We start from the raw sequence: 12,592 nt of genomic DNA, 5'->3' as shown, positions 1-12,592 counted from the left end.
GCCCTTACTTTATTATATTTTTAACAATTTTCTGCAAGCCAATAAAAACTGGGCAAGGGGCCATAGTTTGGACACCCAAGAGTTACAATAATAGAACAGTACATTTTAACCGCGAAAAGGGACTGAATTACCGGAGTAACACCAACAAGTATTTAGAGAAATCCCTTTGGAAAAAAAAATCTCTTTAAAAAGCAATTATTTGTACGTTTAGCGTGTTACAACTTAAACAAGTCCAAACGGGGATCAGGTGTAATCTGCATATATTGGGGTCCCATGACACAGTCTAATTGTAAAATTATTTGGCCCTATAACTGTCCTATGGTCACGTTTATCCCGTACGTAAAACACAAAGCACTCTTTAAACAGAGTTTCTCCAAAGGGAGTTTTTATATAGTTATTGTTATTATTACAATAACCGTAGAGTAAAAAATCAATGTTATTCCTATTCATTCATTTGACAATGTAATTCCTCACTCATGTTTTGGAACTTCAAGTCATCGACCTTCGAAGTTGGCATAAAACCTAAAAATTGCATTTTTGTTTTGTTTTAGATGAGTTATTTCTAATCATCTATAAATGGGTTTTAGTGTGTAGAGTAATATCTGGAATTAATGATTCAAGATGAAAAATATTGTTGTAAAATGTGGGGAGTGGATTATTCACATCCGATTTTTATCCATTGTTTGCAGCTGCGTGACAATATTTTTTAGCATGAGCCACTTTCCAATAAGTATACATTGAATTGGATGCAAGTAATGTATGTAAGCCATCTTGTGGCAAAGATCAATGTATATAAAAATGTATTCTTAAAAAAGACAAAACATTACATGTCAGTACAGAGGTAATTCTCAACCACTGGGAAACAAATTTTTTGAGTTATGTTGGAAAACATTCAAATTTCTCCAGAAATGACTTATCGTTACTTTTATTATGAGTTTTTTTTAAGATATTTGTTTTTTCCCCACTCTTAGTAATGTATATTTGCCCCTCAATATATACAAGCAAGTAACATTACAGGCAGAACATTTCATTTTCACTAAATGACATAGGGTGCAACAAAACTGTGTATGTTACAAAAAATATTACAAATAACAATACCGTCCAACTAGACAGCACCGGCTTCTCTACCGGTGATTTTTTTTTTGTTCCTTTTAAGATTTCTCTTTAAATCAATCAAATCAACATGAGATTATACACCAACAATTTTTCATCTTCAACTGATGACACTCAAAGTAGATTCTATTTCAGGGTTTCTCCCAGTGCTTTATAAACGTGGCGGACCACCAAGCTTTGCTTGCCCCCTTCATAGACAGGCTGAAACAGTGCCCCAAAATAAAGTGTAAAAAGTAAGCATACAGTATTTGAACCGAGTTTGGTGATACATTTGATAGCACCGTGATGGTAGCATCTTATCGTCACTATGTTGTATAATAACACATAATGGTCCATGTGTTTAAGTGCCTATCAATTTAACATTTATTTGAAACAGCTGGTGGGCTTCTTCATAATTAAATTTGGCAGGTTTCTGGGGGGGAAACTCTGTAATTTGTTGCGTTTATTTGTACTAATTATGAGAAGTAAAGCGTACTCCATTTTAATACCTCAGAGGCTATTATTTGCAGCAATTTTGACTGGTCTTTGCCAGTCTCTCCCAGTCTAAATGGATTGGATTATCACCCCAGTCAATGATATGCAAAATTAGTTAACTAAGGAAAAAAAGTGACCATATATGACGTTCAGTAGTCCAAAAACAATCAACTGTCATTTGGATAAGTCATACAACATAAAATAATTCATTAAATTAAAATGCCAAATTAGTATTTCAAATTAAACTTAAGTGAATATTTACATGTTTTGAACTATTAAAGCGACCTAGAAAAAATAATCAAAATATTTGAAACATTTTGCTTGTCTGTCAACATATCGGCGGATAAAGAATTCAACCAAGAGAAGGCATGTCATTTTCTAGGAGGGGAATCCATCTTTGTTTGAGGCAATTGGGTTCCTTTAATGTTGCCAAAAAAGGATGGTACCCAAATGAGGATGCTCAAACTAAGAACGGATAAACACAATCTTTCACAATATTGCCCTGTTACAGGGGGAACTTTGAAAAAAAAAATGAAAGCAAATAGTTTTTGGGGGATTAAATAACGTGGGCCAGTTTATTAAAAAAAACATCCAAAAGTTTACGAATGACAAGCTGAGTTTCACTGAATTGCTTTTCTCTGGCCGTCCTCTTAACCGCTCGAAATGAATGAAAACAAGCTAAATACTGCTAAATGTCATTTCAAACCAAAGCGCCAAAAAAATGATGAATCCCTGAAGAAATGAAATGCTAATTTGCCATCACTGCTGCTCCACCAGCTGTAGCATGTCATCACCTCTAACCTCATTGTGCTGACCTTCTTCCATTTCACCAGCTTGGACTCCCTGTAGGAAAACGTCCGCGGTTGTTGGCGCAGTGTCCACCACGGCGTAGGTGCCAACCGGCTGCGCTATCGTCGTGTTTTGCGCGGTGGGCAGGCCCTGCAGCGTCACCAGCTGGAACTGAGGACCGACCATTTTAACAAAGGTCGAGGAGACCACGTTCTCGGAGGATGTCACCTCTTGACCCGCTACGGTGGACAAAACGGTCAAGTTGGACGCGTCGTCCGCCAGCTCTGGCCCGTTGAACGGTGAGGTCAGGAGAGTAAAGCCGCCCAGGTTGGGGGCTGCCGCGCCTCCCGTCACGGTCAGTAACTTTCCGAGCGGTACGGCGCTCAGCTGGTTGAGGGGAAGCGTCAGCTGCGTGGGCGCCGGGCTGATGGACGCCGGGGTGGAAAAGGCGCGGCTCATGCGAGAGCGTTTGGGGGCCGGGCCTGAGCGTGAGGGCGAAAGGTTCATCAGGACATTGTTGAGGTTTTGAGATTTGGTCTTCAGCTTATTGGCTCGCTTCCTGTGCTCGTCACATTGATGCTCCAGAGCTGTGGGTAAACAAAATATAGAGGAAAAAACATTGAATGTTTAAGGACCGCCCTAAGAGCCAGCGTGAAGTACTTGGATGCGATTTATGGCGCTGAGCATCCAGTCCATTTTGACTGGGAGAGGTCGGCAAAGAACTACGGCAAATGATTGAGTACGCATTTTTGGCTAAAGATTGGAGAAGGTGCGACGGTTAGAAAAACCTTACATCCTGAAATCCTATCATTAGAACAGTAGCTAAATCAAGATTGCACTGTTATGTGGCATTGTAACACGGTCCATTGCCATGGTGGCATTGCAGTTTGAAAAGGGTCACCCATGCCTACGTTTTACAGTCGTCTGTAAAATTAAAATTATGGACTCTTTTTTTTTTTTTTTTTTAAAGAGTATTTTGTTGTCAATTTGACAGTAAACACTTTACAGTTTCCACATTTTTTAACAGCACGGTAATTACGAGACACTATTCCCAGCCACGCTCCTGCAGGGGCCGGGGACGACTGTATTGTCTAACTTGTAACTACAGACGATCCCCTACTTACAAAGGAGTTACGTTCTGAGCACTTGTTCATAAGTTGAAATTGTGCAAATTGAAGTTGATTCAGTGCTATATTTTGTGTTATAATTTAAGTTTAAGGTTTATATAAGTATATTGAAGGTTTATATAAGTGCATTTGTATGTTTAGGGCTTGTATAAGTCCCCAGCATTGGTTTGTACTGAGAAAAAAAATATTAAATAAAATGGAGAGAATACATATAGTACTGTATACATACATTAGGGAGATGGAGAGAGATTTACTAGAAACTGGCCGAAATAAGCTATTTAATGACGATTGCACAGTTTCCTTCTTTTTTTCATCATAAATGATGCGGTAGCTCTGTATGGCATCATTCAGTTGATTTTCAACCTTTGTGCAACGTTCAATATTTGGGTCCTCCTGCCCGATCTTTGTTAATAAATGGTACTGACGGCCGAACGATTCAAGCTATATTTCTGTGCAAGTTACGTGTAAATTGACATACGAGCTCAGTCCCGGAACGCATTAAACTTGTATCTCGAGGTACCACTGTACAATGTATTAGTACAAATGCGAGCCCTTGCTCCTTGCAATGCATGTCTATTATGAACTTCGACCTACCAGCGAGGCTGTTGGTGTACTGCTCTCTGTTATGGTCCATCTGGCCCCTGTGACTGCTCAGAACCTTTTTCACCAGATCTAGCATTCCAAAGTTGTGCACAATGCTGTCAAGCAAGGCAGCATCTGTCAAAACAAAAACATTTTATATCAAATTGTTGGTAGCTGTTGATTTGTACCCAACTTGATTCTAACCTTTGGCCTGCAACGATGGCTCGCACACTCTTTCATGCAGCCCCTTAAGTACTTCTTGAAGCTCCTTCTGGAAGTCCTCAATCACCTCCTCTAGTAGCCCTGCTTCCTTCAGTGTGCGCCAGAAACACACCGCATCTTCTGCGCGCACATACACACCGAATGTCAACAGAGCAGATTTGGAATGAGCCATTCGTAACCGCAAATCGGTGAGTCAAAATTTACAAAGACCTCCAACATCTGCGACTCCTGTTGATGTTCCCCCTGAAGTTTCTGGGCAGGAGTCTCCATTCACTATAATAGGAAAAACAACACAACAAACCCCACTTTTTAATATTCATTCAAAGTTCATAATATATCAATACAGCCGTACATCGAGTTAAAACATGAATTGGTTCCAGAACATTTTCCGTAACTTTAAAATTTTGTAAATAGAGCAGTACTTTATATGTAAATTCTCAAATTTGTTCCACGGTTCTCACACAACAGTCAACTAAAACTTTTAAAATGAAAGAGAGGGACAGAGAGGGAGGGGGACTTTTTGCACGGCAATGCGCTCATTACATAACAAACAAATTTAAATGAGCTTGGTTTACGATGCAGACATACTCAAAAATGTGTTCAATCTAACCTTACACTAAACTTAATTCTAATTTAGTTTTAAATTTTGATACATTCATTCCCCCGGCTGGGTTGGTTCTATTTGGCCCGCCTCCACTTCCGCTGCGTTTTGCTTCTGTTGCCTTTTTAAAAACGTGTTTTTAGCATGTGTCTGTATGTTGAAGCTTGTGTATGTTTAAGATGGCGTATGTTTTGCCATGCGTGTTTTGGTGCGGTGTGTCTTGTGTGTGTGTCCAATACAGAAATAGCACTCATAACATACACTGCGCCTTTAAATGCGGTGCGCCATATAGTCGTGAAAATATGGTACTCCATATTATTCCAAAATTGAAAATGGTAAATCAAAGGGATTACTTAGTCTCTTCAATTTTAATCAAATTTATCTAGCTTTGTGAATGCGTAAGTTTCAATTAGTTATTGTATTTTTTGCTCTTTTTATTTATTTCATTTAATGAAAACATTTTTTTCAGTTTTATTTCTCATTTCATGATTTCATTCGACAATGGTGATAACTTAAGAAGGTAAGAAAACTCCTCTGTTGCTTTCAGCTCGGATTTATGGAGAGATACCCGCTGAGGCCAAACAAACTTCTATACCATGTATTTGAACATGAATCTCCGAGGTTAAAGTTCGAGCACGTATATCTGAACATGCATCTCTGAGGTTAAAGTTCGAGCACATATATCTATACAGTGCAATGCAGTGTTTCAGGTGTGTTTTCAAAGCATTGGAGTGGGAGGAAAAACTATTAAGGGGTGGACACCCATTACATAAACTTTCAAGGACTTACTGTAAGCGATGGACGAAGTGCTTGCAGATGCGCGATCCGAACTGGAAGATACTTTGTTTCCCAAAAGGTCGATCTTGGTGCTACGGCAAGTATTCGAGCAAATTTTCGCATGATGGTAAAATTCCAGCTCGCCAGAGTCCATGATTTTCCTGAGGAATAAAAATATGGTGAATAAAAGCAGCTAAAAATATTGAAAGGCAAAAGATTGGACGATTCTTCTGATCCAGTGTTTCACATCCACACGTAGCACACTGTGGTGCCATGAGGGATGGTCAGATGTGTCACATGATGAGATTAAAATCGAAATATGACAAACATTAAGTCCTATTTTGCAATATTACAAGTTTCTACTCGTCACATTATGAGATTAAAGTCATTTTGCATCTTATTTTGATGTAACGTGAACAGGAATAGCGTGGTTTCAACTTTTGGCAACGGAAACTCTGTGTGGGCACAAAAGTGCTTATCACTTGGGGCTAGAAGATTGAAGTAATATTGGGAAAAAAAGTAGTATTAGTATGAGTGTAATTTTTTTTTATTTTGAAATAAACTTTTGGGAGTTTATTTGACTACTGTGGACAAAACTTTTGACGGGAACAACATTTTTTTTTAACCGGCAATTTAATTTTAAACAAGAAGATTTTCAGATGCTCGTGTACTTTGAGATTTTTACAATGTAAAGTGTACCACAGTTCTAAAAAGCTGAGGAAACACTGTTATAATCTAATGCCTTGATCTTTGTCCTATAGGGAAGGGAATCTTTGGTGTTATCATTATTCAAATTTCTACTGTGATTTGTGGCAAATAATTGTAGGCTTTTGTCTTTTAATGAGAGAAGGGTTTAGGATTGTCTTTTAAAGAGGAATTCGTCTCTCATCAGATTTTCGTCCACACCAAAGCAGAATCCGACCAAAATTTTGTCATCATCCCGGATTACATACAATTGAATTACTTTGACTAGATCACCAATAAATTATGTAAGCTTCTCTCTATACCGATAAACAAATCTTCAAACAGTAGTGTTTATAAAGTGAGTTCAAGGGTTAGTGTTATTTAAACACTGTTCTATGTTAAAAACGCAAGATAATATCAATAAGGCAGGAAGGAAGAGGGGAAAAAAAGACAAAAAAAAGATCAGAAAGCAGTTCTGGTGTGGTGTAGCTAATCTCTAGGCCTAAACCCAATAGAAAATCTTTGACAGGAGCTCAAACTCTGTTTCTCAGCAACAGCCCAGAAACCTAACCGATCTAGAAAAGATCCGTGTAAAGGTCTAAATCCCTCCTGCAGTGTGTACAAACCTGGTGAAAAACTACAGGAAACATTTGACCTCTGTAATTGTAAACAAAGGCTACTGTACCAAATGTTAAAATTGATTTTCTTAGATGTTCAAATAATTATTTGCAGCTGTATCGCACAAATTAATTGATAAAAAAGAAAAAATTGTGATTACAGATTTTTAGGGAACCTGCACCAATTATGAAAATTTCAGAACCCTCCATGATGTTTATGTGGGAGAACTTGGATTATATCAAAGTGTTAAGATACTTATTGAACTGACTGTATATATATGAAGATTTCACATGCCACATGTTCGTCACAAATCCACTGGCTACCATAGTGTGTGTTATTGCCACTCAACCAACAGTCCACGTATACTAAATGCATTCGTCAAAATACATCTTCCTATTGAACATCGGTGAAAACGACAAAAACCTGAGCATGGTCCCATTGAGTCTGATGGCTCTTTTCCAGTCCTTCAATGTCGACTTGCCTGCGAGGCAGACAAATTCCTTCGGGCTGATGAGCTGATTATTAAACTGGAAAAACAACACACATGTATAAGGTAAAATTTTCTTTAGACAAAAAAAAAATGGATAACAAGAATTGTTCAGTCTGGAGTAGTCTTGCTATCAGAACTTAGCAAGAAAATTTGGGTTCCAATAAACTTATAACTATATGGCCAGCCCGTACCTGGACACATTTGACATTAATGCCAGGGCAAACAAACTTCTTCCACACCAATGTGGCAGTGGCATGCCCACACGTGATAGGATAGAAAATGTCAGCCTCCACATCCACCTCCTCGGTTAACTTCACTGCAAACATAGAGACAAAGAGATTTGTCTATTAGAGCTCAGATGCTAAATCCTGATTGGTTATTCTTGCTGGTAGTACCAACAATCAGCTGTCAGGCTCTTTAACAAAAGAAATGGCTGAATGTTAAGACCAATTGTGCATCTATGTGTATGTACGTAATATTATATATGTGCATGTGTATATATGTGTATGTATGTATACGTGCATATATACATACACACACACATACATACATAAATACATATACACACACACATACATAAATACATACACACAAACACACACACACATAAATACATACACACACACACACACACACATACATACATACACACACACACACACACACACATTAATACATACACACACACACACACACACATAAATACATACACACACACACACACACACATAAATACATACACACACACACACACACATAAATACATACACACACACACACACACATAAATACATACACACACACACACACACACACACACATATATATATATATATATATATATATATATATATATATATATATATATATATATATATATATATATATATATATATATGTATATGTATATGTATATGTATATGTATATATATATATATATATATATATATATATATATATATATATATATATATATATATATATATATATATATATATATATATATATATATATATATATATATATATATATATATATATATATATATATATATATATATATATATATATATATATATATATATATATATATATATATATGTATATGTATATATATATATAAAATTTATTTACCAACTTATTTATTACCAATTTATTTATGTCTAAAATGTCTTTTCCTGTGTCTGTATTCTCACCCTCTTTTGCTCCTGTGACAGTGAAGTTTCTCGAATACGGGATGAATAAAGTTATCTAATCTCATCTAAATCAAATCCAAAGTGATTGAAAAGATCACTCCTTTGGCCTCTTTGAGCTTAGTGACGAATACTTTTCATGTAAACCTGTCGGCCCAATGGCTTCCCCGAGCATTAATCTAAACTAAATGTTCAGAGATATGTTAAGAAATAATAGTGTTACCCAAGTCTTTTATCAACTTGATGGTCCGCTACGCTTTGCTTCACTAATCAAGAAAAATGACATAAAAAATCATTTAGCTAAAGTTTTTTAGATAATGTGCGTTTGAATCTTGGCATTTTGATATGGTATAATATAATATAGGTAACAATGCAATGGGAATTGTAGGTCACTTTACCGATAACTGCTTCTTCATTTGACAAGGAATCTGGTTTACAGGAATCATCGGTTTCCACTTGAGTGACTGTGAGTACCTGCTCCCTAGAACAATGTACAAAATGAAACATTAAAAAGAGGGGGCTAAGACAAAGCAGTGAACATTTATGATGATTACTCTTCATTAAATTACATTACCCGTCTGTTAGTAACCATTTTATAATGGGGATATTGGCAATAACCCAGTTGCATAGTCATAAATATTGACTGCATAAATAAATAGGCCTATCGCGATAATTACAATATTGGCTTGTTGTCTGATAATAAGAACTACTGTAGGCCATTAAATGTAAGGACTTATTGCCCGATATACTGCATGAAATGGCTAACGATTATGTATGTTTTCAAGCCATGATAAATTACCCGTCATCAACATTCATAGGGCCTGCATTGTTCTAGCTCCCTCTCCTTCTGTAAGCTCACACGCACCAATGACATGGAGAATAATGGTGTACACATTATGGCATCCATCTGGTGTAAGTGACTACAAGACTAGGATTTCTCATGCAGAGACCTATGCATGCAGCATTTGGAACCCCCTTCAACTAAAAAAAATCGGCGATAACATGAGTAGTTAGAAGGTATGTTGGTTCACATAACGTTTTTGAAGAATGTCAACATGTCCCGCTGTTGTGTCTTCGAGTGTACAAGTCACACTGGAAAGGATTATAATTTTGTCTCTAGCTCAAGAGGAAAGAAGAATAGACAGAAATGCTTATATTGGAAAATGTTACTTTACTATACAGTGTTCCCTCGCTACTTTGCAGCTCAGCCACCGCGGCTCAGAGCTTCGCGGATTTTTTTTGGAAAAAAAAATTATAATAATACTAATATTACATTAAAACAACATATTTTACAGTTTTTTTGTTATAACATGAATTCTACTCTCTGTACCCGTATTCTATATGGTGTACTGTATACAGGGGGTAAAAATGTTTTAAATATATATATATATATATATATATATATATATATATATATATATATATATATATATATATATATATATATATATATATATATATATATATATATATATATATATATATATATATATATATATATATATATATATATATATATATATATATATATATATATATATATATATATATATATATATATATATATATATATATATATATATATATATATATATATATATATATATATATATATATATATATATATATATATATATATATATATATATATATATATATATATATATATATATATATATATATATATATATATATATATATATATATATATATATATATATATATATATATATATATATATATATATATATATATATATATATATATATATATATATATATATATATATATATATATATATATATATATATATATATATATATATATATATATATATATATATATATATATATATATATATATATATATATATATATATATATATATATATATATATATATATATATATATATATATATATATATATATATATATATATATATATATATATATATATATATATATATATATATATATATATATATATATATATATATATATATTTTTTTTTTTTTTTTGAATTAAATTCAAATTAAGCATTTTTGAAGGGGAATCTCTACTTCGCGGAAATTCATTTATCGCGGGTGGTCCCGGTCCCCATTAACCGCGATAACTGAGGGAACACTGCAGTACCCTAATTCCCACAATTTTTTTTTACTTTTGGCAGTGGCAAATCTGAACACTTACACAAGTGGACTGTCATGCTTTCATAGGAAAAGCTGTGCATGTATTCTAATGTCATTATCTTTGTTTACCAAAATTAAAGGGGGCTCTAATGTGTAAGATTTCAGGTAAACTCTTTGAATCACTCAATGTATTTTTTTCCTTACCTTCAAGTGTCTATGTGATTGTTACATTAATTAATGTATTGTAATATTACGACAGCAAAAAAAAAAACAATGCTATTGTTTATTGTGAGTTTCTGAGGAAAAACTATTGTTGTAAAAATACTGTGGAAATAAAGAATTATCTTGAGAGGCCTACATATAGGCATTGGTACAAACCCTGGCTGATGGCTGAGCTCAGTTGCCACCAGTACTGCTTTATCTTGTTCCACCACAGAGGTGAGGCCCCCATCAGCCTCCTCGGACATTGTGACAATCACAATCTCACTCATTTCCTCCATTTTCACCTCAGCTGAGGCCATACTGCACAACTAAAAGGAGGAAAATGACAGATAAAAAAGGATGAATATACAGATATGAGAAATATTGAGTTATAACAGTGGTAGAACGATGAGTTAAACTAAAATTAAATCAAAATACAAAAGACATGGCAGTTTGAAATTATGTATTTTTTCTAAAACAACTCCCTTTAAATTCCATATAATTTAATTTAGCGTATTTCTGCCACTAGTGTAGCTATTCCTTCAACAAAAAGATAAGTAAATTACATAGATAGTTGGTATTATAATCAAGCAAAATTAATTTGGGTGACTAGGTGGATGAGTGGTTAGCACGTCAGCCTCACAGTGGGGGACCTGGGTTCAAATCCAGGCCGGTCCAGCTGTGTGAAGTTTCCATGTTCTTCATGGGCCTGCGTGGGTTTTCTCCGGGTACTCCGGTTTCCTCACACATTCAATGGTAGGCTGATTGGACACTAAATGTCCCCTAGGTCTGAGTGTGTTGTTTCTCTCCTTATGCCCTGCGATTGGCTGGCCACCAATTCAGGGTGTCCCCCGCTTCTGGCCCGAAGTTAGCTGGGATAGGCTCCAGCATCTCCCGCGACTCTCGTGAGGATAAAGCCCTTCAGAAAATGAGTGGAGATGGATTTACACGTGAAAAGTAAAGCTAAACAATACAGTGCAGGCATCTTGATCTTACATGTTCCTTCATCAAAGATATAATAAACTGGCAGCGCGCCGTCGCTGGAATGACGTCATTCATTATTCTTATTATTAAATTGTGTTAGCTTTAAGTAATACGTACCTTAAGTGTTAGACAGTAAGCAGACGCCTAGCAGAGGTTGCTAACGCTAGCACAAAGCAAGCTCCTGTTCGTTATAAACTTGACCGCTTATTTAGTTATAGCGGAAAAACAACACGTTAATGCCGTGAGTTGGTTTTCATCCAACATTATAAAGTTGCGAAACACTTTGACGGTAGTTGAAAACCAAATTTCCATCTTCTCCGTGACTTCCTAAGTGTACATTTCCAGTGCGCAGCTAACACTTCTTCTTGGTATAAAAAGACAATTGAAAACTTAACATTTAGCTCACTATCGCCACCTATGTCCAATTATTAAAGGAGTAGTATTTGGTATTTGATCTGCAGTTTAAAAAAATGTAAACACATGACTGTATTGAATTTTATACGATCAATATTTTTTATTTGACTAAATGGAAAATAAAGCTTATTCTTGTCCTTTTTCTTATCATTATTTTTATGATATTCCAGAACCCCTGGGTGGCGCAAGTATGCACTA

At 35.2% G+C, this 12,592-nt stretch overlaps 1 protein-coding gene across 3 annotated transcripts; it reads right to left on the bottom strand.

Annotated features, from left to right (window-relative positions):
- Positions 1-909: 909 nt before the first annotated feature.
- Positions 910-12,351, bottom strand: gmeb2 (glucocorticoid modulatory element binding protein 2). 3 transcript variants are annotated; one of them, XM_077729411.1, is made up of 11 exons: positions 12,098-12,351; positions 11,174-11,325; positions 9,068-9,150; positions 7,669-7,793; positions 7,411-7,514; positions 5,698-5,846; positions 4,518-4,580; positions 4,290-4,427; positions 4,098-4,220; positions 2,605-2,963; positions 910-2,547 (listed from the first exon to the last, which is right to left on the bottom strand). In XM_077729411.1, exons 2-11 carry the CDS (start codon positions 11,314-11,316, stop codon positions 2,347-2,349), a joined length of 1,488 nt encoding a protein of 495 aa, XP_077585537.1. In that variant the 5' UTR covers positions 11,317-11,325; positions 12,098-12,351; the 3' UTR covers positions 910-2,346. The 3 variants fall into 3 exon arrangements, with proteins under 3 accessions (XP_077585537.1, XP_077585520.1, XP_077585529.1); XM_077729394.1 differs by having other exon boundaries at positions 910-2,963; XM_077729403.1 differs by having other exon boundaries at positions 910-2,963; positions 4,290-4,424.
- Between the last annotated feature and the right edge of the window lie 241 nt (positions 12,352-12,592).

The sequence above is a fragment of the Stigmatopora nigra genome, chromosome 1 (assembly GCF_051989575.1).
Source record: "Stigmatopora nigra isolate UIUO_SnigA chromosome 1, RoL_Snig_1.1, whole genome shotgun sequence".
In the NCBI taxonomy this organism is placed as follows: domain Eukaryota; kingdom Metazoa; phylum Chordata; class Actinopteri; order Syngnathiformes; family Syngnathidae; genus Stigmatopora; species Stigmatopora nigra.
The sequence above is the reverse complement of the archived record's forward strand: the minus strand, read 5'-3'. Positions and strand labels throughout refer to the sequence as shown.